This window comes from Plectropomus leopardus, chromosome 17 (genome assembly GCF_008729295.1).
Source record: "Plectropomus leopardus isolate mb chromosome 17, YSFRI_Pleo_2.0, whole genome shotgun sequence".
NCBI lineage: Eukaryota > Metazoa > Chordata > Actinopteri > Perciformes > Serranidae > Plectropomus > Plectropomus leopardus.
In genome coordinates, this window is record NC_056479.1 from 6,101,013 (window position 1) to 6,126,078 (window position 25,066).

At 37.1% G+C, this 25,066-nt stretch overlaps 3 protein-coding genes, 1 long non-coding RNA gene and 1 other non-coding gene across 5 annotated transcripts; 3 read left to right on the forward strand and 2 right to left on the reverse strand.

Moving 5' to 3' along the window:
- Positions 1-230: 230 nt before the first annotated feature.
- LOC121956609 lies at positions 231-3,192 on the reverse strand. Its single transcript, XR_006106708.1, has 2 exons — positions 3,104-3,192; positions 231-1,818 (listed from the first exon to the last, which is right to left on the reverse strand). It is a non-coding gene; the product is annotated as an uncharacterized LOC121956609 (long non-coding RNA).
- A 574-nt stretch (positions 3,193-3,766) lies between these two features.
- On the forward strand, positions 3,767-3,838 carry trnat-cgu. The gene has a single exon. It is a non-coding gene; the product is annotated as a tRNA-Thr (tRNA).
- Positions 3,839-4,881: 1,043 nt separating this feature from the next.
- Positions 4,882-6,590, reverse strand: LOC121956608 (pentraxin fusion protein-like). The gene is made up of 3 exons (XM_042504918.1): positions 6,530-6,590; positions 6,063-6,270; positions 4,882-5,367 (listed from the first exon to the last, which is right to left on the reverse strand). The coding sequence occupies exons 1-3, from the start codon at positions 6,579-6,581 to the stop codon at positions 4,962-4,964; spliced, it is 666 nt and encodes a 221-aa protein (XP_042360852.1). The 5' UTR covers positions 6,582-6,590; the 3' UTR covers positions 4,882-4,961.
- A 1,694-nt stretch (positions 6,591-8,284) lies between these two features.
- On the forward strand, positions 8,285-17,988 carry tsen54 (TSEN54 tRNA splicing endonuclease subunit). Its single transcript, XM_042504917.1, has 13 exons — positions 8,285-8,722; positions 10,222-10,327; positions 11,354-11,512; positions 12,382-12,445; positions 12,565-12,648; positions 12,780-12,878; positions 12,959-13,011; positions 13,695-13,814; positions 14,619-15,084; positions 15,289-15,424; positions 15,538-15,598; positions 17,089-17,202; positions 17,713-17,988. Exons 1-13 carry the CDS (start codon positions 8,545-8,547, stop codon positions 17,861-17,863), a joined length of 1,791 nt encoding a protein of 596 aa, XP_042360851.1. The 5' UTR covers positions 8,285-8,544; the 3' UTR covers positions 17,864-17,988.
- Positions 17,989-20,012: 2,024 nt separating this feature from the next.
- Positions 20,013-25,045, forward strand: LOC121957280 (5-hydroxytryptamine receptor 3C-like). The gene is made up of 9 exons (XM_042505842.1): positions 20,013-20,075; positions 20,158-20,324; positions 20,978-21,022; positions 21,208-21,317; positions 22,862-23,034; positions 23,145-23,296; positions 23,382-23,592; positions 23,691-23,849; positions 24,524-25,045. Exons 1-9 carry the CDS (start codon positions 20,036-20,038, stop codon positions 24,784-24,786), a joined length of 1,320 nt encoding a protein of 439 aa, XP_042361776.1. The 5' UTR covers positions 20,013-20,035; the 3' UTR covers positions 24,787-25,045.
- Positions 25,046-25,066: the final 21 nt, after the last annotated feature.

Below are 25,066 nucleotides of genomic sequence, written 5' to 3' on the forward strand. Positions count from 1 at the left end.
TTATTTGTGTATTTTTCTGTTAATATTTTCCATCTCACATTCTACAAGGCTTTTTCCCCCTCTAGTGCTTTATACTGATTTTTATTTTGCCTCTGCTTTTCATCATATTTAACATGAAATTGATATAAAAAGCAAATGATGGAAGCAGATATCCAGAATATCAATTTAACACAAAAATATTCATTAATAATGACAGGTGACAGAAGGGTTACAATGAAATCACACACAGCTTGGACTGAAGTTATAATTTATTATTCAAACATATTCCCTTTATCAGTAACCATGGTAATGGTTTGTCAGAGTAACACACAGTAGTGCATACAGCACACTGGCAATGAAGCCCAAAAAGTAAGCAATGGTGAAAGTGAACGACAGGCTTTTTAATCATTAGACCGTTTTTTAAAAACACTTGGTAAGAAAATTTGACAGACTGGAAACAGTGTTGGTAAACATGGACAACTGAAAACACAAAGGACAATAGACAACACTAAACACTAAAACTAACCTTCACGTCTTCTCCTTAGGATGAAAAGAAAAAAATCACCTAAAGGATGAATTCATTTCCCAGTGTTTGGACTTCTGAAATGATCTTATTCTGTAGTTCCAAGTGTTTCACTGAAACCAGGATCATCACAGACCAAAGCAGCTGACAGCATACATACATTCACATGTAACATGACAGACATACCAAAATCAGTCCATTCCCATCGAAGCACTGCCAAATCCCTGCAACATCACGACCCGACACCAACTTTAAGAGTGAAACACCATTTTTTTGGCAGTCACCCGTTGGGATCCCCCATATCTTGTTTACCTTTGAAATTCTAGTACTGTATAAAGTCATTGGCAGGAAAAAAAAGAAAGTGAGGGGTAATTAAAACAGAGAGCATCCAGCTGGGTTGGACACTTAACTATAGTACTATTTTCTCTCTCACTCTTCAGTGGACTTAAAAGATGAAATATGTACTGATGGACTTATCTACAGTCACAGATATCCTAAAGAAAACAAAAAAATGACATTGTTAATTTGTAAACATGGGAAAATAGTTGATGTTGAGGTAATTACAATGTGATCCTGTATTAATGGGTTTAAAAAAACCCAAAAACTTAGTAGCAAACCACAGTGACTTCTGTAACGCTAACCAAATCCCTCATCACACGCTGGGAAGGTGTTTAAATAAATACATCTTCTCAGAGAGTGAAGTCCTTCAAGCTTGGCAAGAAAGTGCAAAGTTTTTATGATTTTGTAATTCTAAGGCCGATTTAACATCCGAAACACAGAGACAACAGACAGATGGATAGACAAAGCAAGCGCCCGCAACCCAAATGGACCCGAATGGACCGGTTCTCATAGTCCTTATGGAGCATTGTTTGTTTTAATTCCCCATCAGCGCTCCTGACTTCATTTGGGACGTCCTTATGTCGTTGCTGAACATGCTTGATCTTCACGTGTGAGCATCACTTAATCCACATCAGACAACATCAGGATGAAAAATTCTTTAGGTAACGTTGAAATGTCCTGCATCAAACCAACATGTAGTGGGAGCCTGGCCGCGGTCAGAAGGGTTTCAGTGTTTTCTCCAGAGTATGTAGGTCATGAGCAGGATGAGGCCCGCCGACAGGCCTGCGATCACAAACTGGTGGATAGAGAGGACGTTCTCCAGTGTGTGGATCCTCTCCTCCATGGCACTGGTGTGGAAGTAGTCATAGATACCAGCTCCAATGCTCCACAGCGCCCACACAGCATCCAGCACCAGTGGCATGGTGAAGAACACGGGGAGGCTCAGCTGCAGCAGATCAGACAGGCTCTGTCAAAGACTGGAACACAAGACGTGCCAAGATTTTAACTAGGAACTGAGCAACGCTGGATCTGAAGGTCAGTGCTGAAACTCTGACTGTAGATTTAAACTGTAAACTCCACAGCTGTATTACTGACACATTATTTTGTTGGCGTGAGATTTAAGTCTTGAAAAACATCCAAAAACATCCAAAGTCAAAGAAATCTTTAAAAGTAGTGACAGAATCATAGGTGCTGCTTTAAACCTTTGAAACATGAATCAACATCACTTTTCTTGTGCTGCGTTCACACACTTTCACAAGTATTTATACCTTCAAAATCTGAGTATGCTCTCTTGAAAATATGGGAAAGAGGCACTAAGCAACTTGGCAAGAAACATTTTGCAAATTGCAAGAAATAAGTAGATTTAGAAAAAATACTTTTTTTAAAAACCAGTGGAAATGTCTTAAAATGTGAATGTCTAATTATAATGACATTTTTAAAATTATTCTACATAATTATTGTTTTTAAGCATTTTTTCAGGCCCTGTCCTTGTTTTGGGGTGTGGGGGTAATTTTCATGTACTTTTTCAAACTATTTTTTGTCTTTTGTAATATTTGGGTAATTTCCTCTTAATTTACTCATTGCCCTTTTCACCTGTTTTTGAAAGATATCAGTCTAATTTACTCAAGTTTTGAAAGGTTTATATCCTGTTGTTGCATAATGCTTTGTTATACAGCAATGGAATGAGAGATATGGTTAAAATCTTTATGACTATATATTTTTTCAGATTACAAAAACATTATGATAAGTGTCCAAAAATGCAACACCCAAAATAAAATAAATGACATAAAATATTTAAAACAGGAGTTTCTATTACTCAAATTCATTTTTAAGTGTTTTTTATTGTAATTAATGACATGAACAACAAACGTTTTGCAAACCTATTACACATCATTAAGTCGATACAATTATCAATGTTATTTTTTCCATATTAAGTTTAAACTTTATATATCGATATAATTATCTATCCCGAATTTAAGAAAGGCTCATAATGACGTGAAAAAACTCTTAATTCATCATGACGAGGCTTGCTGGAATGCTGCTGGATGTGTAAAATTAATACGCAGTAATACCCGTAACAACAACAGCAGTGTAACCACGAAAACTTGCAACACAAGGACTAGTTCAACATGCAAGTTAATGACGTATTTTGCACATAAAATAAGCAGGAAGGGTTACTGAAGTCATCCTCTGCTAGCAGGCTAACGCTTTAGCTCAGATTGGTTCTTAACTCGCATTGATTTCCCCCAAAATCATACTTACAGCATTAGCTACTTCCTAAAGTCCGAAGTCTGAAAGTCCGATGTATGAACATGAGACTTTTACATCATCGTAATACAACTGTTGTTATCATGTTTTAGGAAATTATTTAAATCCTATATGCTGTGGGCCACTTCAGCTACTTCCGGGTGTGTTCCATAGATAGTATCCCTCTCTCGTGTATCGCGAGAAAAGTAACGCCAAACTTCAATTGCACTTCATTACTCGACTTTACTGACCGTCTAAATTGCATTTAAGAAAACATGACGAGGTTTTATAATTATGGAGCCATCATTTGGGACATTCGGCTGTGCACAAGAAATCTGTCGAGGTACGTTTTAAATCCAAAGGCTTCACATCTCCTCAGCTCCCGCATGGTTTGGTAATTCGGTAGAAAAAAAATTACAGAATTTTTTTTTTTGGTGAATAGGGTTTTGTAGGTTTTCAGATGAGTGCTTTGGAAACATTTGGAAATGGAAAAGTGTGATTATTCCGTTAGCTGCTAGGCGAGTATAAATTGTGTATATTTTTCACGGATTTTGTTATGAATGTTGGTTTTCTGCAGCTGTGTAGACGCAGAAAATAATTGTATAACTAAAATGATTGCATCGTGCCACATGTCTGAACTAGCTCAAATTTTGACAGAGTCATGCGAATGCACTGCCAGGCGCGGTGGCCAAGTGGTAAGGCGTCGGTCTCGTAAACCGAAGATCGCGGGTTCGAACCCCGTCCGTGCCTGTCGTAATACTGTGGACCAAATTTTCTTTTACATATTATTCTTTCCTTGACATATTCTGCCATTATCCGATCCTCAGAGGACGTTCACAAGTGATATAATGGATCATTGTCACAGCAGACATTTTGACTTGCTATAGTAGGAAAAGTACAAGTTAAACACATAACATAAACCATGGCTTAGTTCCACTCAGTGGTCAAGTCAGTTATTACAGTGAGCCAGCCTGAATGATAAAAATGTCTATTAAAATTAAACTGTTATACCTCTAAATACAAGAGGCTCTTAATTGTACAAATCATATGATTATTAAACAAGCCACAAAAAATACTGTTAGTACTTAATCTACCCACAACTGCTCTCCTTCTGGAGAAAGTCTCTAAATGTCCACAAGAGTGCGCCAAAACAGCACATATACTCAAGATGTTTTACTGCACCCTTCTATCTATTCTTCCTCACAACATCCAAATTCCATAAGATATAATGATGAAAACAATTCTTGTGCTGTTTTGTTCTGGCCTTTGTCTACAATTTCACATTGCAGGTAGAAAAACATGTGTTTGCAGTTCAAAAACAAAATAATTTTGAAGTTAAGTAATTAAGCTAATTGTTGTAAGCATTATTACTTAAATGTTTTATTAGATTTAGAGATTTTTAGAGATGGTACTAGTGCATATTCCCAAAAACATGCTCAATTAAATGGGCCCAAAACAGTTCATACTCAATTTGATGCCTTTGGGGGCCCCTGGAGTCCAGGAACCGAGAACAAGTGCACTTTACCTGGTTTGTAGTGCAGACTTGGGTTATATAGATGTGATTTTAAATTATATTTTAGATACACTGGTGTCGAAGTCATACCAGCAAAAAAATGCATAGGAATTTATGGACATATCATTTAACGTCATATAAAAAAAGTACAAAATCTGTGCTTAAATGATTTGGTGTAATACTTGACCACATGGGAATAACCCTCTTACTATAGTATTGTATATTTTAAGTGAATACTAATAATAATGTCACCACAACAAACATAGTCAGCATACATTTTTATTGGAATAAGAACAACAGTGTGACCTGCTTTATGACGTTGCCAACATCATTCCAGCATGTTGTTTGCTGTCATTATAACTACAGCTCAGTATGAACAACCTCCACCTCCCCATTAAGTTTAAGCTGTGTTGTTTCCCAGTCAAAAATGTTTCCTCTCTGTACTCTCTTCCCAGAAAACATGTCTTGGATCACGCTTTGTGAGAGGACAGAGTCCCACATATTAATATCAGAGATCTCACCAACAAAACTCTGTTTGGCATCAAAATCCCCCACGTAAACATCTGGATCCTGCCCGATGATAACCTTGCCTCCGGAGCGGATTGTGTGACCCTTTTTATAAATTTTAGTCAAACTTTTCCTCCCGTCCATGAAGAGGGCGGCCGCACCTGAACTGGAATCCCATGTGATGCACAGATGGGTCTGCAGTGCACCGAGCTGAGGGACTTGGAACAAAACGCCATCTCCACTCAGGTAGAAGGACAATCTAAACACACAGATAAATTTAACTGATTAGAGGTCAAAGGATTCAACAATGCAAAATAGAAATAACAGACTTGTTGTTCATTTCAAAGCATTGCCTTGACTGAGTGATGGTGTAAAATGATATTTAATGTAATAAGCTGTGAATACATTGCTAACTTTTATTTGTATTCCATTTTATTGTACTTAAAGCAGGGGTAGGCAGTTTTGTTTTGGCATCACTGGAAAAAAAAAACCCAAACATAATAAACTTTGGGTATTTAGTAATTCAAATGGTCTGGGAGAAAACTGGCCTTCTGCTGGCCTTCAGATTTTCTAAAGCCTGAAAATCTATCCCATGATGGCACTTTGGTGAGTCACAAGTTATTTCAGTCACAAGTTATTGTTTCTATCGGCTGTTGTTCAAATGCAGATGATGCAAACCTGATTCAGTGGTGGAGAGTCCTGCAGAAAAAAAAAATTGTGTTCCAAACTCATCAAATTTGTCGTATTTTTCATATTTCCAGATACTTTCTTCCCTCTTTTTATCGTTCTCTTGCATAATTCTGAGACATTTCTTCTTAAGTTGCTCATTGACGTCTTCCCATGTTTTTGAAAGATCACAAGTCAGTTTGCCCAGGTTTCAGAGAGTTAATGGGATACAATCACTAAACATTGTCTAAAGTTAAATCCAGAATATCAACATGTTGTTTTGTCTACCTGCCGTCCAGCTCACGCCACACATTCAGCTCATCGTAGTCTCCAGTCCGGTACGCAAACAGGATGACCTCTCGCTCGCCACTGAGCTCTGTGGCCACACGCATGCACAGAGTGAAAGCCGTCAGCCTCAGGGGCTTCAGAGGGACCATCTCCACATAATCCGAAGCTGTCTCCGAGGGGAACACTAAGGTCTTAATGGTCACGCTCCCTGAGAGACCAGAACATGCACAAACTTAGAAATAGCAATAAAAACAAGCTTTGCTAAAGATTTTTGGTGCTCTTCTTTTTCTTAAATTATTGATTCATCAGCTCAAAAAAAATGTTTTTTCCACACCTCAACTCATCGTTTAATTAATAAATCCTTTTAGCTCTAGTTAACTGCGTTGGCCAATATTCATAATTTAAAAACATATCAATAATAATTTTATTTATGCACATTAAGACACAAAGGAAAGGTATAAAATTACCAGCCAACACCATGGAGATGGCAACGAGAAACAGAATGAGTGAACGTCCCATTTTGTCTGAGCAAACCTGCAGAAAAAGAGAAAATTAATTCTTGAACTCCTTTCACACATCTTGCGGTTTTTAAGTTAAATGCAGTGTCAGTAATTTTTATGTGTAGGAAAGGTTACATAAAGATACAAAGTACAATGAAGCGGTATACATACTGTGCAGCTGTGCAGGCTCTGCTACAGGCAACCTGAACTCAAGAGGTTTATATGTTGCAGTTCCCCAAACTCAGTTATGCAATGAAATGGATCAATGTAAATGTTTAGACTAGATTGGACCATATCAGTGTTCTGAGGGCAGGCAAACATATTTCAAGTATTCAAAGTCCAGGGGGCTTCTCAGGACATTTCGTTGCATCTTGCAGCTGAGTCTAGTAAAGAGATCAAAGTTAAGAAGGGAGCAAATGACGGGAACACACTGATTACTACCCCTATTTCCAAAAAGTTATGACACTGTGTAAAACAAATTCAAAAAAAAGAATGCAATGACTTGCAAATCACTTCTGACATATATTTAATTAATTCCAGTACAGAGACAAGATTTGTGACATTCAAACTGGTAAACTTTTTGTGTTTTTTTTTTTTTAAAAAGTCTATAAGAGAGTGCTAAAAAATGCAAGACTTGTAATTCATGATTTCACATTTTCAGTATAAAAAAATCAGTGTTTTCACTTCAAATACAAAAAAAAAAACCATATTTTGAAGTCTTATAAATCAAGCCATTTATTCAAAGCATTGTTACCTTGATTTTGCTTTTTGAAGTTTGCACATTCACAAACAAATACTCAATTAAATGACCAAAAACCAGCCAATACTTAGGTTTAAGCTTATGACAGGTGCCATCTATCTGGTTTTAGTCTAGCCTTGAGTTCTTTGATTTTTAATTCTGTTTTTCAAGGATAATGTTTGGCATACTGGTGTCTAAGTGTTTACCATGAGACAGTATAAAAATCAGTGCAATGGACATTTCATTTATCATCAAATAATACAAGAGATCAGCTAAAACAAATTGGTGTATCACATTGACACAAATGAATAACCATCCAAAGTTTTATTAGTTAGTTAACTAGTTTACATCTTTATTACATTAGTGCACACACCTGTAGAGTTCCTACTTTATTAGGAACTCTAATTATTCCTACTACATTATGACATTGCCTACATTATTCAGCATGTTGTTTGTTGTCATTATAACTACAGCTCAGTATGAAGTTTAAGCTGTGTTGTTTCTCAGTCAAAAATGTTTCCTCTCTGTACTCTCTTCCCAGAAAACATGTCTTGGATCACGCTTTGTGAGAGGACAGAGTCCCACATATTAATATCAGAGATCTCACCAACAAAATTCTGTTTGGCATCGAAATCCCCCACGTAAACATCTGGATCCTGCCCGATGATAACCTTGCCTCCAGAGCGGATTGTGTGACCCTTTTTGTAAATTTTAGTCAAGCTTTTCCTCCCGTCCATGAAGAGGGCGGCCGCGCCTGAACTGGAATCCCATGTGACACACAGATGGGTCTGCAGTGCACCGAGCTGAGGGATGAAGGATTTAAACACACAGATATATATTTAATTTATCAAAGGGTTCAACAATGCAAATACAAAAGAACAGACTTATAGCATCGCCTTGATTAAGTGATGGTGTAAAATTATATTTAGTGTAATAACGTGAATAAATGTCAGGATTATTGGTGGCATTGGAAGCACCAATAATATTGTTCTCACTGTTGCTGGTTTTTGCAAGTAGCAGTTGTGTAATTGTTTGTTGTGTTAGCATATTGTTTGCATTAGTAGTAAAAGTAGTAGTAGTGGTAGAATAGTTATAGTAGCATCACAAGTAGGCTGTATAGCAGAAGCATGGACTAGAGCCTATGAGTAGAAGTAGTAACTGAAGCATTTTTAACAGCAGTAGCAGTAGTCATTGTACAAGTATTGTTATTAGAAAAACTATTTTTTCAATCCTGAATATCAACATGTTGTTTTGTCTACCTGCCGTCCAGCTCACGCCACACATTCAGCTCATCGTAGTCTCCAGTCCTGTACGCAAACAGGATGACCTCTTGCTCGCCACTGAGCTCTGTGGCCACACGCATGCACAGAGTGAAAGCCGTCAGCCTCAGGGGCTTCAGAGGGACCATCTCCACATAACTGGTAGGCGTCGTCAAGGGGAACGACAAGGTCTTTATTATCACGCTCCCTTAGAGACCAGAACAGAGTTACAAACAGCAACAAAAAAGACGCTTTGGAAAAGTTTCTGTTTTTAAAGTAGTAGACAGTAAAACAGAAAATATTCAAAATTTAGAGGCTCAACTTTATTTAATTTACTTTGATTTAGCTTTAGTTAAATTGCAAAGCAATGCCCCTAATTAAAAAACAAAAACATTGATTTTATTCTTTTACCCATACAGAGACAAGGCTGTGAAGGCTGTTACTGACTACTTGAACATGGGGGAGTTTGTGTTGCAATTCCCCAAGCTTATTGTTATGCAGTGAAATAGCATGAGATGATATATATACATACTTACATATATATATACACACACACACACACACACACAAAAAAATTAGTTCATATATGAACTAAATTTTTTAGGTCATTTTTTGTCACCTCTTAGTAATTTTGCACAATTTGCAGGACATTGACAGGTTGCTGCTGTGTGCACAGTTCTGCTCTACTGGCAATGGGAAAGCAGTCTGTAGGTTATTTTAGTGGTATGACCTGTGTTTAAAGATCCTGGGTGCATGTGTTAATTTTGGTGAAAAAAAGGGTAAAGTTCATCTTTTTTCAGCTGCCTGGCCTCTCCAGAACCCTCTTTGCTTCCGGCATCTTTTTTTTTGCTAAAACATTATTATTTTTATCATATTTTATGTGTTATGGAAGTGCTTTTTAAAAGAGATGGATTATGCTGCATGAGGAGTTTTTAAATGGATGTTTTAATATAGTTTTGCTGATGGTAAAGGTGGTCCCCTGTCTATCAATAAATCACTATGTTTGCCTCGTCTGTGGAGGAATGCAAGAGAACCAAAGTTTTCTTCATGAATTTAAGGTGACAGTATGATATATAAATAGTCATCTTGAAAGTGAATCATTCCTTGTAGTCACTTCACATTGGTTTTTATGTCTCATGCCCAGAAGCTATGTCCATTTTTTATATAGTTCATCAATTTACATTAATATTCTTCTAATTTACAACAGAAAATATATTTTTTGTTTAAGTAACATTTATAATTAGCAAATATTTCAAATAAATGACTTTGCAAAGTTGTCAAATGTCCATACAGAACATTTCTGCTCTAACATGACTGTCAATGTATTTGTTTTCTCTGTAAAATTGACTCTTGCAAAGAAATAATTGCTTGTAGCAGCTAAAACATGATCATGGCAACAAAGTCAAAAGTGGCAAAACATGCTAACTTCACTTAAAAAAAGGGAGAAATTATGTTCCCCACAAAATGCATGTGATAAAACATGCGAGTTGTATGTGAACATATTTTATAATAGACAGCTTTGGCTAGCTGTGTTCTAAACACAGCATAATCGGTGAACGATGTTAAATCATGGTGTTAAATCATTAGTAATAAATAAAATGGTTTATTCCTTGAAAAAGCGTGCTCGGCGCCCCCTGTTGATCGTGTTTATAATTAATCAGAATCTGACGGGCATCAGGACCCAGAGGAGGTCAGGGGGGAGCTGCCAAACATGGCGGACCAAAACACGAAAGAAGACGAATTGAAGTTCTACAGTGAGATTTTAAGGTGCGTATTTGTCTTTAATGAATAATATTTGTAAATGTATCGACATAGGAGTAATAACTTCTCCACATAATGCCACTCGGTGGCTGTTTGTCATATATTTTACGTTGTCGGAGCTGTGAAACTGCAGCTCAGCTCACATGGTGGGTTCATTTAAGTGTTAGCTAGCTCAAGTTTTGTGGATATGTATTTTTTAGTATACTAAAGAAGACATATCAATTTTTACTAATTTACTACTTTTTTTTTTTTAGTATAGCATTACCTTAATATGCTTTAGAATCGTCACTTTTATTCTTAGTTTTGGAAAAAAAAGTTCCTTTACATTCATTTTTTGTAACCACAATGTTAAGACAAACACGTAGGAGCAACAATGTTAACGCGAAATCCTCACACTTGAGAAGATAGAACCATAACATGTTTGGCATTTTTGCATGAGAAACGGGTGCAAATATTTAAGACATAGTTGCCAAATAATGTCTTTTAAATCAATTAATGGACTGAACATTACAGCGGTACTTATTTTCAAATATTTTTGGTAATAAAATCTTAACTTGAGGAGAAGGGAGTAACACAAACTGGCAGAGTTAGTGAAGTGGAAAAACAAAATGCAGATGACTGGATTTTCTAAATATGTCTGGGCGAGGTCCATGGCAACGAGTCACAAGTTAATGACTCATGATGACACGTAAAATACACATGCACAAATACAGTGTAATTATAAGAAGTTGGCATAAAACACTAGTCCTGGCAGTAGAGCCTGCAGCAAACCATGTGAATGTAATTCCCTGTATTTATAATCCAGCAAAAACACACTAGGATGAAACTGGTTAGTGTGAAGTCCTCACTAAAGAGAAGTCTGTGTTTTACCTGTAGGTTGACCACCTCAGCATCAACTCTAAGAATATCAGTGAAAAACTATATTTTATTCAGACCTTTCAGTTTATATTTATATTAAATGTCTTGCCTTTGTTTAGTGATAAAAGCGTAAAATGTTTGAAGCTGAACATTGTTTCTTTCTTTAAATTCCAGTCCATCTGAACTGTTTGCAGCCCGGTCCAGGAGTCACAAGATTCCAGTCAGAGGGCAGAAGGACTTCTTTCCCGATGACTCAGACGAGCAAAGACAGCGGCTTGAGCAGAGTCTCAATGAGCACTGGAGCCTCATATCAGAGGAGAGAGTGGAGAAGCTGTGAGTACGAGTATCATCCATAAGTGCTGTTGTCATCAAAGACAAACAATAAGCAAACACACATGAGAAAATGACAATCTGATTGTAGTTACAGTTTTAGTATAAAAAGCTTTCTGTCAAATAAACAATTCTGAAAGCTTACATTTCTGAATGTCTGTGAATACATCAGTAATTAGGAGTTTTCAAAGCAGCCATTGCTTGCAGCCGGATATAACATAATACCGCTCTGGCAAAAATAAAAGTGACTAATTGCGCATTGTGATGGATTGCCGAGTCATGCAACATTCACGTCTCTGCAAGTTATTTTTTTAATCTAATAAAATAAATGGAAAATGAAACTGAATAATAGGAAATCTTTAATACTCCATCAATCAGCTTTTTTATATGAACATTTCAAAACAGAGGAATTTCTTTGAAGAAAGTGTCAGCATGGGAGGAACTTTTACTTTGTAAAACCTCAGGGAGCTATTTTTATTTGATTGATTGGTTGATTAAACATTTGCTAAAGGCGTTTAAACAATGTTTTGTGTTTGAGTTTATTATATTCCAAATTCTAAATATTGACAGTAAGATTTTCATTTTATTGTCAATGTATATTGGTTCCAAATATCAGTTAGCGGTCTCATTAACTACTAATAATCGGTATCGGCCCAGAAAAAACAATATTTGTTGACGCCTAATTTCAAAGAACATAGTCCTAAGAACCCTTCTGTTAGTTGTATCCGCAGCAGTAGAACTAGAAAGGATCATAGTCTTTAGAACGCTGTTATGACAGACTTTTTTAGCTCTTGTTTCAGAGTAGATCCACCTCCAGCACGAGAGGAATCTTGACCATGAGACAGATTCTGTCTGTTTTTATCTTCCTGTAGGGGAAACCTTGTGAAGGCCACATGGAGTCCAAGCGAGCAGATTGTGGAGCTTCAGTCTCCGGCTGTAAGTACTGTATTAATAAGTGAAACAAACTGTCAATACCTCCTACCTGTTACTTCTTGTTATAAGTCTTTTGTCAAAATATTATACCATGCCTTGCAACATTTGGTGTTTTTATGTAGGGAAAGTTTTGGCAGACGATGGGTTTTTCTGCCAACGGCAAGCAGTACCTCCTCCCTGAAGAGGCTCTCTACCTGATGGAGTGTGTGAGTGGCAGATAAAACCTGTTTACCAGGGTGTGGTTTACCCATCAGTCTTTGTGTTATGCAGTCATATTTACATAGCACTTGTGATCTGTAAAATCCTGATTGATGACGGTGAGTGGCTGTGTGAACAGGGGAATGTGCAGGTGTTTTACCGCGGCCTGCCGCTGTCCATCCAGGACGGGTATGAGAGATTTCTGTCCTCGAGCACAGTGAGCCTCCAGCAGTATCAGGTATAAGTCAAAGTCGGACACATATTCTAAAGGAGGACCGCACCGCTGAACTCCTCTAATGGCTCTTTGTCATCACAAAGGTGTTTGGGCATTTGAAGAGGCTTGGCTATGTGGTGCACAGATTTGATCCCAGGTAACAGAATCTTAACACCCCTTCCAGTCAGGATTAGACGTACAGTCAGGCGTTCAAATGTAATATGAAAGTTGGTCAGAAATGAAAAAAAATGTATTTTATTAATCAGTCCATTATTTCTATCCACATATTAAGCCTGTTTGATTGATTGATCCTGATTAACCATTTAAAAATCTGAGCAAATTGGCTTGATTTCTTTCAAAAAACATGAAAAGACAGCAAAAAGGAACAAAGGAAAAAATGACCCAAAAATTAGTACAAGAAGTACAAGAAAATTTCCTGAAAATTAGTTAAATAAATAAATAAATAAACAAAAAAGCAAAGAAACGATCTTCAAAAACGTGCTTAAAAATTGTAATAATTCTTTAACTTAGTTTTAAATATGAAATTATGAATGTAAATATAGTTTTTCCCTAGATTTTCAATTTGTGGAACATTTCTTGCCATGTTGGTAATTGCCTTTTTCCTATGTTTTTGAAAGAAAACGCAACAATATGCTTAGGATTCATAGTTTTAAATACTTGTGAAAGGCATCTGAAAGTACGTGGTAGTTATCAAAGGTCAATGAACTTGTTTTGCAGTAAAAAGCTGACTGCTGTAATATTTACTCAGTATATTGGGTGTTTTTGTTTGGAGAGGCTCAGTATAATGTGGATGTTGTTGCGTGTTTGGCTCCTTAACAGTTCGGAGCCATCATCCTATGCGAGGCAGCTGAACCTGCCTCAGTCACGGGACAGAGCGGGACGACAACTGAAAAGGAAGCGCAGTGCCAGCCCCACGCCCTCCACCCCCACAAAAGCCAGGTAAACAGAAACCCTGTTCACAGTCACTCCTTATTTCCTATTTTGTGCACTGTATTTACTGTCCACCGTTTTATTTAGGTGTCCAAATTCGTTTTATGCCTCCATGCCGGGAGGCCTCCGAAAGTGAATTGCTGACACTAATCCTGGGTGTCCACCTTAAACCTGTGCTGATTGTATAGATCCTCTGAGCTGTTGGGGGAAAGATGTGTGTGAAGCATGTTTTCACAGACATGGATATAAACCATGAGTGCAACTTGATTGTTGCACGGAAAAACACAACCGCATGGCCGTAATTCTATTTTAATTTTGTCTTTAATTGCTCTTTTAAAAAATGCAAGCCATCTACTTAACTCTTTGAAAACTGGGCAAATTGGTTTGATTTATTTCAAAAACATCAAAGAAAGCAACGAGCAACTAATGAAGAAATGACCCAAAAATCAGTTAGAAATAAGTAAAAAGTTAAGCAGATTACCTGAAAATTAACAACAAATAAATACATGGAAAAATAATGGAACAAAAATAACACAAGAATATGGCCAAATATATATATATATAGCTCTCTAGATGTTTTTTACTAGCTTTTTAAAAAAAAAAATTCCCAAATGTACTAATTTTGTCACTATTTGTGGGACATTTCCTGCCAAGTTGGTCATTGCTTTCATTCCCCCAGGTGTTTGAAAGCAATCAAACCATTATGACAGGGTTCAGAGGGTCAGATAGCTTGTGAAAGATGTCTGAACACAGCACGAGAAAACTGATGTCGATCCAGGTTTCAGATAGTTAAACAGTTTGTTCTTGCCGTAGTCACAGTGAAACCCAAGAAAAATCCACAGCTGACAGAATGGAGGTTAGCGAGTGTGGCCGTGAAAATGAGGAGGATAAAGAACTTCCTGAATCACAGCTGACGATGTCTCCGGAGACCTCAGGGACTCAGCCTGCCACTGTGAGCTCAGCGGACAGCGGCGGGGGCAGGACCTGGTGGATGACAGATGATCTTAGGGACCGATCTGATCACCAGCCGGCCTCTGGTACTGCACGCTGGGACTTCAGCTCCATCGCTTTCCCTGACCTGGGATCCAGGGAGCAGCTCTCCACCTGCCTGGCCTCTCCTGACCCCTCTTTGCTCCCGGGGTCTCTGGCCGTGGGAGTCTGTGACCTCGCCCACTGGAGCCAAAGAATAAACCTGAGGAAGGTGAAGATGTCCCCAAAGGAGCAGAACAGGGAAGAGGACAGGCGGAGGAGCCGCCGGGATGTCAATAAAGACAGAGAGGTTTGTAAGCATAATGTCTCGTCAAGATGAAACTGAAAAATGTTGATTAAAAAATGATAAAGACATCATAAAATCCAATAAATATGCAATGATAAGTTAATAAAATAAATAGGTATACAATTGATATTGTTGGAAATAGAATATGGAAAATCATGTTATTTTCAAGTTATATAAAAAGAACAAATTATTGTGATTTCCTTCAAGGTTCAGCAGTGCAGAAACTGGGTGGAATATCGGGCGCTCCTGGCGAGGCAGCAGAGGAAGCGTGAAGGCCGACTAGCACACTTGTGGGACAGAGAAGTCACTCCTTTACACGACCCAAGACAGCCAGTCTCCCACGGTGAGATCACATGGACCTGTCCTGTAGAGTAATTCAGAGTTTATATAGTTTCTAGATATTAATCTACATTGATAGGTTTTGTCTGATTCAAGTCAATGATATTTTTCTTCCAGAGGAGCTGCTGGAAAAAATCAGTGTGATAAAATCTACAAATTTGCTCGAGGGAGCATCCAGGTACCACTTGTTTTGATTTCCTTATATTGCACCAAAAATTGGTAAAAAAGTGAATATGATTTATCTGATGGAAGCAGGTGTTGAGACTGAAAACAGCCGTGCTTTAAAAAGTGCAAGGGGCTGCGTTTTTGTTGCTTTAGGTTGCGTTACCACAATGAGATGTTTGTTTTACAAAAATGACAGTAGCATAGATGGATGACAGGAGTTAATGTGTCTTATGATTAACAAGACAATCATCCCACCACATGACTCAAAACTGATATCGTACTGACAGGATTTCATTAGCCCTATCCCAGACTGTGTGGCATACAGTGAACCTGTGTGATTGTTGTTAATGAACAGTCTGTGGGCGCCTTTATTCATCACAACAGAGCAGTGGAAGGGAAGGAGAGAACGTAACCAGCAGTGTTTTATCCTTTAATTAAGCCTCTACTCCGGGGATGGACGTGGCTTGAGGGAGCTTCCTTAAATTTGGCACTAATGTCCCCTTGGATTCAAGGATTAACTGATTAGAATTTGGTGGTCAAAGGTCACTGTGAACTCACAAAACATGATTTTGACTTCATGTCAAGAATTCATAAAATTCATTCACAAAAACACTTTTCTTGACATTATGCAAGATCATAATTCTGGAACCGAAGGGGAGACAGAGTCAGAATTGGTGGGGGTTGTCTGTGGTTGTAGGTTATTGGGAGACTTTTATATATATATATATATATATAGATATTTATATATATGTGTATAGTCCTGTTTTTTTGGTGGTTTCAGTCCATCAGACCTGTAAGCAAACACTGTCACTACTGTAAGCTACTGTAGCGAGTAAGTTCATCCACTCATAATGGGCATCATGTGTCAGTTTTGGTACAAAAAGAGGTAATTATTAATTAATTTATGATTTTCTGCCACTTACCTTGGTCCAGGTCACATTTATTTAACTGTACTACCAGGAATTATTCTTACATACAACTGGGAAAAACTGACAAAAACGTCATAGAAATGTCAACAAATTCACGCTCTTCATAAGTAATTGTAAGCCTTATTGTCCCTACTGGTTTTCTGTCATTTTTTGATAGGTAGGACAGTAAAAAAAAGTCATTTGGTTTAATTTAATATAGTCAACACTGCAAACCCCTCACAATAAGTACTGGTGTGCAGAAGTCAGCTTATGACTTACAGGCTGTGTGTAAACATGGACGGTTTGACCATGAAGTCCAGATTGGCATCACATATGTGACGTCACTGTGATTGGAAACATCAACCCTGAGAGTCACCTGTGAAGAAGAGTGTAGACTTTATGTGAACCCTGCTCGTCTCACTGCTATCACATTTTATGATCTTCAATTTACAAACACATAAAGACTCAGAGACAAAGGAGTGGGATTCTGCGGCGGCTCCGCTGTTTGTCACAGCCTTGTTGTACAATGAAGCTGATTCACGGCGAAGGACAGCGCATCATTCAGGGGAGTGACCTTGTGCTTTTGTCCGCTCAGGTTAAAAGGCTCAGATGAATGGAGGATTTGTTTCAATGTTTACCAACCTGATACGGTGGCAGACTTCAAGAAGAGCAAACCGGGGAAGCCGTACTCCCGGATGTGTGTGTGCAGGTAGGCAATCACAGAAACCGCCCGAGGGTGTGTTTGCTCAAGATTGGCTTACAGGAAACCATTTGACTCAATGAAATAAACATCACAGTGGTTGGACATTAGTGGTCCTTTTGTCTCATCTGTCTTTTTCAATTTTTTTATTAATCATTAAAATATATAATATAATAATAAAATATCACTAAAATATTAGAAAACACTAAGAAAGGCTCATCAAAACATATCTGAGTGATAAAACACAGAATTGATAATAGGAATAGTGATAGCATGGTCAACTTAAGATTGAAGCCTCGAATTTGGAGGGGCCACACTTGAGGATCCAAGACTGCGTGCTGGCTCATATTGGGTCAGCATTTCTAATATGCAACCCCAAACAAGATTTAAAAGTGATCAGTAAAATCTTAAAACCAATTCTAAAACCAACAGGACGCCAAAGGAGAGAAGCCATTATTGGGTTGATGTGATGTTGTTTGTTTAAACCTGTGACGTGATTGTCTCCCTGTTGTGTCTCAGTTTCGACGGCCCCGTGCCAGACCTGCGAGCTATCAAGTCGCTAACCTTCCAGAGTGGAGACATCCCAGTGGTCTTTGCTGTGGTGGACTACGGAGACATCTCCTTCTACACCTTCAAAGACTTCCAGCTGCCCACTGATGTGTACCCCTGACACCTCCCTGCTCTTAAACTTCACCGTACAACACGTATTCAGGACTTTACAATGAATCTGCATGTGTCAGGTTTAGCTGGACATACAAAAATAAAAATATGAAATCAATCTTTGATGACATAGATTGGAGAAAAAAATCCTGAAAAGTTTGTTTTTGTGTGTCTGGCCAGTGATTTATAATGGGAGGGGAGTTTTAGTGCGTCCGTGTGTGCGGATGCTACCTCTGAGCAGTGCCAAAGTTGGACATCTTTTCACTTAGTTATTACACTTAGTAGCTTTAATGCAACCATGACAAAGAAGTGACCACTGGTCATACTGTTTTATGGTTTGTTTTAATTTTCTAAAAATGCTGTTGGGCAGAAAACTTATTTTCTATTCATTTCTAAGACCAACAAACTGATTTCTTCTGGCAACACCAACAAGATAGATTACCTACTTTATTATCAGTGGGAAATACATTTTTTCTACCACACCCAAATACTAGAAATGGAACGTAACTTCTACATTTACTGAAGTACTTTAAATACTATTTTGAGGTACTTGCACTTTACTTAAGTATTTTCATTTTAGGCTACTTTATATACTTCTACTCTGCTACATTCAGAGGAAATATTTTGCTTTTTACTGCTCTACATTTATTTAACAGCTTTAGTTATGATTTACTTTGTAGTAAACACAAAATATGATTTGACTAATTAATTTTATTTATATATATATATATAATATATATATATATATATATATATATATATATATATATATATATATATATATATATATATATAATATAGATAGATAGATAGATAGATAACAGCAGTATATAAAGTAATACAAATACCTACTGGAGGAAGTATTTTACTGACAAATAGTCACATTAACAAGAAAAGACGACCAATAATACCAACTACTGCAACAGCTGTCCACTGCAGTACTCAATACTGTCATACAGTGAGCTGGGGGGAAAGTTTGGAGATATGCAAGCAGTCTTATATTCAGACTAATTAAATTAAGGATTTATTGCAAATAATATTTTCTTTAAGGTATTTCAGGGACATTTCTGGGGACATGTTCTTGGGCTGGTCCTCCTGCTATTTATTGGGCAAAATATGGTCTGGAAATGAACTTCCATGTATCTTCATATACATTTATAATTCATGTAATTTATATTCTATCTGAGGCTATTGTCAAATGAACATGTCACACATGAACTGTTTGATAAGGTTGTCATGCCAATACCTACTGCATTTGCAAAATTCAAAATGCAACAAATTTATTTTGAGCTCTGCTTTCTAACTTTTTTGGGGCTTTCATTGACATCTTTATCAGCCTCTGTGCTGATGACAAGTGGGCCGTGAGTTAAAATTCATTCTCCAAACTGCTATTATAAAGGATTTAGAAAGTGAAAATGAAATATTGGTAATGAGACTGAAAGTTCATTCTGCAGTTGATGTCACAGAAATGACACTTAATATTGTGATTAGATAGATACTTAATTTATTACTATATGGGAAATTCTTGTGTCCAATAGCTCGCATAAAATCACATAAAATCTACATTGAAAAGCACCACAACAATAATGTTTTTCAAACATTATTTAAAAAATAATGAAATATTTAATAAAAATAACATTTTAAAAAGTCCTTGAGTCCTTAAGTGACTATTTATTAAAGAGGTTGGTTCTTGTCTGAAGTCACAATATACAGAAAATGTGTTTTATCTCACTGTTGCAAAAACAGGGGACTCTGGGTATTCAACATATCATAAATGTGCAGTGGCAGTATTGCTTTTGGCTTCTTTATTGGTGCAGGTTATTTTTTACATTTTCTAATTAAAAAAGTGGAATCATAACTACTCAAGCGGCTGTTTTTTTTCTCTTGACTGCAACTATTGTAAAAATGAAATATAGCATGTGTACAATGAAACCCTTCTCCACTCCCACCTGAAGTCACGCTGAGGCCCCTTCATGTTGACTTTTGGCTTCAGCTGCTGGTCAACAATAGAAATGCACGCCTAATTTGTGTTATGTCCCCTAACAACAGACCGCAGAAACAAAGCAATGCTCTCTTACACTTGACAATGAAATTTATCAGATGGATCTGCTCTGGTATTGTTCCGTGACACAGCTTTGCAGCTTAAAAGGGTTTGCTCACTTTGAGGTGAGGACAAACAGCCATGGCACCTCTGAGAACTCTAGCTTTTCTCGCTTTAATCGGTGAGCTTTTGAATTCAAATGAAAATAATAGGTTTTGTTTAAATTTACTTATGTTAGAATGTCCGTGTGTTTTGTCTCTCAGCAGGTATTTCGAGCAGTCAGACTTCAGACTGCTCGTACATGAATCTTCTGAGACACTTAAACCTGATGAAAGAAAATGATGTTGTGGCAGCTATGCGACCAGTGAGAAACTGGACAACACCCACCCTCGTTCAGATGGATATGCTGCTGTATGGAATTTTAGAAGTAGTAAGTGTTTCCAAAGTCTTCATGGTGTGCAAAATAAGCTTTTAAATATTTGTTGTGTTTTTTTTAAAGGTTTAATTTGCTCAAAACATTTTTATGAACGCTTTTTTGTGGCAACTAGCTCTACAGATGGTTTTGGTTTCATGCGATGGTGGATAGAACATTTACTCACATACTGTATTTAAGTATGCATTTAATCTTAATTGTAACATTTCAAAATAGTTTACCTTTTCAGACTAAATTAATTTGACAGTAAAAAAAAACCATCTAAAACATAGTCTTGATTTTATTGCCATGAGTGGATTATGAAACAATGGGCCCCTGGGCAAAGATATGCAAAAGGCCCCGCCACCTCTTCTGCAAAGGAGCAAACACACAGACTTTGTGGTGGTTTTGCCTTTTTTTCATTTGTTTTTTGCTTTATGGCTCTTAGTTGTCGTCTCTTTTTGTGGTTTTGTATCTCTTTGGGGTAATTTTGTGTGTGGTCAGTGCAGGTCTCCTTGTGTTTTCTGTCATTTTCTGTCTCTTTGTAGTCATTTTATGTTTTAAAAAAAAACTATTTTTGTGTCTCTTTAAAGGTGATTTTGTGTATTTTTTGGATGTTTTGTGTCTTTGTGGTCTTGTAAATGAATTCCTCTGTGTTGCTGACTCTGTAGAATGAAAAGTTTCAAACAGTCACGAGTCACATCTGGATCCAAATGGTAAGAGTCTGGATAGACACATTTATGAACATCAGCAGAAATGCATTTTCAAACAGTGATCTAGATATGTCAACTTCAGCAACATTGTTTAGTTTAAAGTTTACAGTTATGACTTTTTCAGTCACATACATTTATCAGCATGTGTCTTTAGATGGTTTTAAACCCATTTCTTTTTATTTTTCCAGCGTTGGACAAATGAATTCCTAACTTGGAATCCATCAGACTTTTGTGGGATAGATTCGCTGACTGTTCCCAGATCATGGCTGTGGATCCCAGATGTAAACATCGTGGAGGAGTATGTACCATTCATTACATAAGTGCAGATTATGGATCTTATTCAAAATGTTTCATAAAGGAGAATAAGGAAAGCAGGGCTTGTTGTGACTAGGACCAGGCTTGTTTGGAGGGTTTTGCTTTCTTTTTAACTTTGTTCAGACTTATTTGAAGCTGTGTTACGAAACAGAAAATGAGTTTGACTTTCTGATGTGAGCCTGGTTTCACTGAATGGCTTCATGAAACAGCCTTTAAATTCCTCTCATAGCTCACAATGCATTAATGACTTTAATGTGTGCATGTGCAACTTAAAGGTCTAGTGTATAGTTGGATTTAGTGGCATCTAGTGGTGAGGTTGCAGCTTACAACCAACCAAAATTTTCTGTGTGCCAAGCATGACGGACAGTGGCTGACACACAAATGCAGATTCCCCTATCTAAAGCCAGTGTTTGATTTGTCTGTTCAGGGCTACTGTAGAAACATGATGGATTACATGAAAGAGAACCTGCTCCATATGTAGATATAAAAAACTTATTCTAAGGTGACAAAACCACAAAAATCCGTAGTTTCAGGTGATTATACACTGAAGAAAACATAGTAATGAATATTATATACCATTTCTGCCAATATGTCCCCTTAAATCCAATGCCCTGGACCTTTAAATGCATTTATAACATAATTGTCCTGGTGAAATGACTACTCAGAAGATGTTTGTTATGTAATACTAGTACACTGAGAAAATATTTGTTTTTGTTGTTGTTAATTCTTTTCCTATTTTTCCTATATTTCCTATAACAAAACCTCTACAGGTAAAACAAATAAGTAATTCCATGTAAAAGACATAAAATTACATCAACCTTGTTTACGCACATACGCAGTTGAGTTCAAGCGGATGTTTGTGCCAAATTCGAGAAAATTCCCTCAGGGACTTCACAAGATATTGCATGTATGAGATTGAAATGGATGTGGACACAGTGACCTTGACCTTTGACCATCAAAACCTAATCAGTTCGGTTTTGAGTCCAGGTGGACATTGGACAAAAAAATCCCTCAAGGCATTCTTAACATATCGTTCATGAGAATGGAACGGATGAACACATTTTCATTTTAAACAATATTTTAATTGACATTTCAGTTGTAAACATGTACATCAATTTTCAAGTATATATTCCCTCATACAGTCACACATTCCCACAGACAAAAAAAAGAAAAAATTCACAGTGACAAAAGCAATAATAATTACAATAATAATAACAGATTAGAAATTAACTAAAATACGTCCACACTAAATAAGTCAATACATAGATTTAAGGAAAAAAATAATAAATAAATATATATATATTTACATCTACATGTTAATGTTAACATTATGTATATGTTAACATTTCCTTTTCAGTCAGTGATCTGATCTCATCTTTTTTTTTTTCATTCAATAAACATTCAATATTTCATTCAATAAATATGCTGGACAGTATGCTGTTTGTTTATAGATTACACCTTTTGATAGAAAAATGTAACCCCCTCCTGTCTCCCCATAAAACCCTTTTTTTAAATTTTTTTTTCCAGTGCCTCTGATACTGGGAGCATTCTCAACAGTCCAACTATAAGTTTGTCTTCCAGCGGTTCAATGTTGGCAAGCGCACGTCAGCGGCTGACCTCCACCTGTCAGCTGAATCTCAAGCTGTTCCCCTTTGATAAGCAAAATTGTACCATCTCCTTTTTATCCATGAACTTTGACGGTAAATTACACTACATTAACTGCAGTCTCACTTCTTTCTTTTTTTTTTACACCCAGATTTGCTTCTGAGCATATTTAATGTAATTCTTTCATACTTTTTTCTCTTCACAGTGAAAGCTATAGTTTTAGGAACAGCCAGCAGTGAAACAACCCTTACTCAAATCTCCGAGCAGATCATGGTTACACAGGGAGAATGGCAACTCGAACACATTGATATTACCACTGTTAAAATGAGAAAAGGTGAAGACCAACTTGTATACACGGTAAGACAATATTTATATTGAAATTTGATAAGTGCATGTTTTGTCTCAAATCAATATAAAGTTTCTTGATGTTATGTTTTTTCAGGTCACCATCTCCAGGAAGCCGATGCTTTATTTGATCAATTTTATCCTGCCATTGTTTTTTTTTCTGGTCCTGGATTTGGCCTCCTTCTTTATCAATGAGTCCACAGGTGAAAAACTGAGCTTCAAAGTGACTGTGCTCCTGTCCATCTCCGTCCTGCTGCTGATTTTGAAGGACATGTTGCCCTCTACTGAAGACAAACTGCCAATGATCGGTGAGCGGATGCTCAGGCCTCAGACCACACATTTAACTGTAATATAGTGTTAAGCGCTCTCTTAACAGGTGTCAATGACAAATTGTCTCTCATTCTAGCCACATATTGTGCCACAGTATTTGCCCTGGTGGGGCTAAGCGTTCTGGAGGCCATGCTGGTGAGCTTCCTAAACGACTTTGATGGTAACTGCGGTAAGAATCTTCAACGCTCTGTTGACACCCAAGTGGATATTCAGATGGAAGTCAACTGTCACACAGGTATGTTTTCTGCCAAAGACAGATAAACTTCCTTATTTTCTGAGAAACACAAACATTATGTTATCCAGTAATAGATTCATATAACTGCTTGAAACAAATGGAGTAAAGCAGCAACTTTTATCTAGCACAGGTTTAGGGTTTCTTTTGCCCAAATTTAAGACCACATATAACACTTTTTTTTATGGCGATATAATGTAGTTGGAAGTATTTCACCTTTAGGACTATCATGTCTGAGTATCTGAAGCTCCTTTTAAACAAATATTACGCATATCATCAGCATACTGTATAAAAAGTACAATTGCAAAATGAAGGGACAGAGTTGTCTCACCTTTTAGAGGGTAACAGAGTAGTAACAGACACAGGAAGGATTACAAATGTCAGCCATGTTAAATTAATTAGTTTTCAGTCCACTTGAGAACAGCACAACAGCCTGGAAACATCACATCTGACATAATATCACATCGCTGTGAATGGTCCCTTCACCTTGTTTTTATATTGCCATTTCACACACTGGTATGATAAATATTGATTATAGCCGCTTGAAGCTTTTTACATCCCAACACAGATGCACAAGTGATCCTATATAAACACATAAACACAGAACACAACTTGGTATTTTCCTCTTTAGCATACAAGCTCATTCTGCAGAATTATCTTTCCCTTGTCCCACACAGAGCCTGCTGGAGCCGAAGAGAACCCAGAGAAATGTAACCTTCCTCTGGATCAGCCCAATGGCCTTGATGTGCTGAGACTAATCCTGCAGGAAGTGAAGGCAGCTCGACAGGAAGCTGAAGGACAAGACAAAGACAAGAGAAAGCCTGGACGCTATGCAAAAGTGGCTGAAATCATCAACTCTGTGTTTTTCACCTTCTATTTTTTAACAGTTATGGTTTTTTTGTTGTACATGACTTTAGTGTGGTGTTTACAAGTATGTTAAAATGAGAATGATAAGATGATGTCTAAACTACCACCTATGCATGCTTGTTAATTTCTGTTTTTAAATATCTTTAGATTATTGTTACTCTTGCATGTATGTAAAATCAGGATTTTACTGTTGTAGTTGGTTGAGGTCAGGTTCATTTTGTACCACTAACTAACTGTTATTTCCATTTTGGATTAATCTGCAGATTATTTTCTCCATTCATCAACTGATTTGTTTGTATAACCTAATTTAAATTCTGAACTGTGTCCATCTTTAAAGGGCCCATATTGTAAAA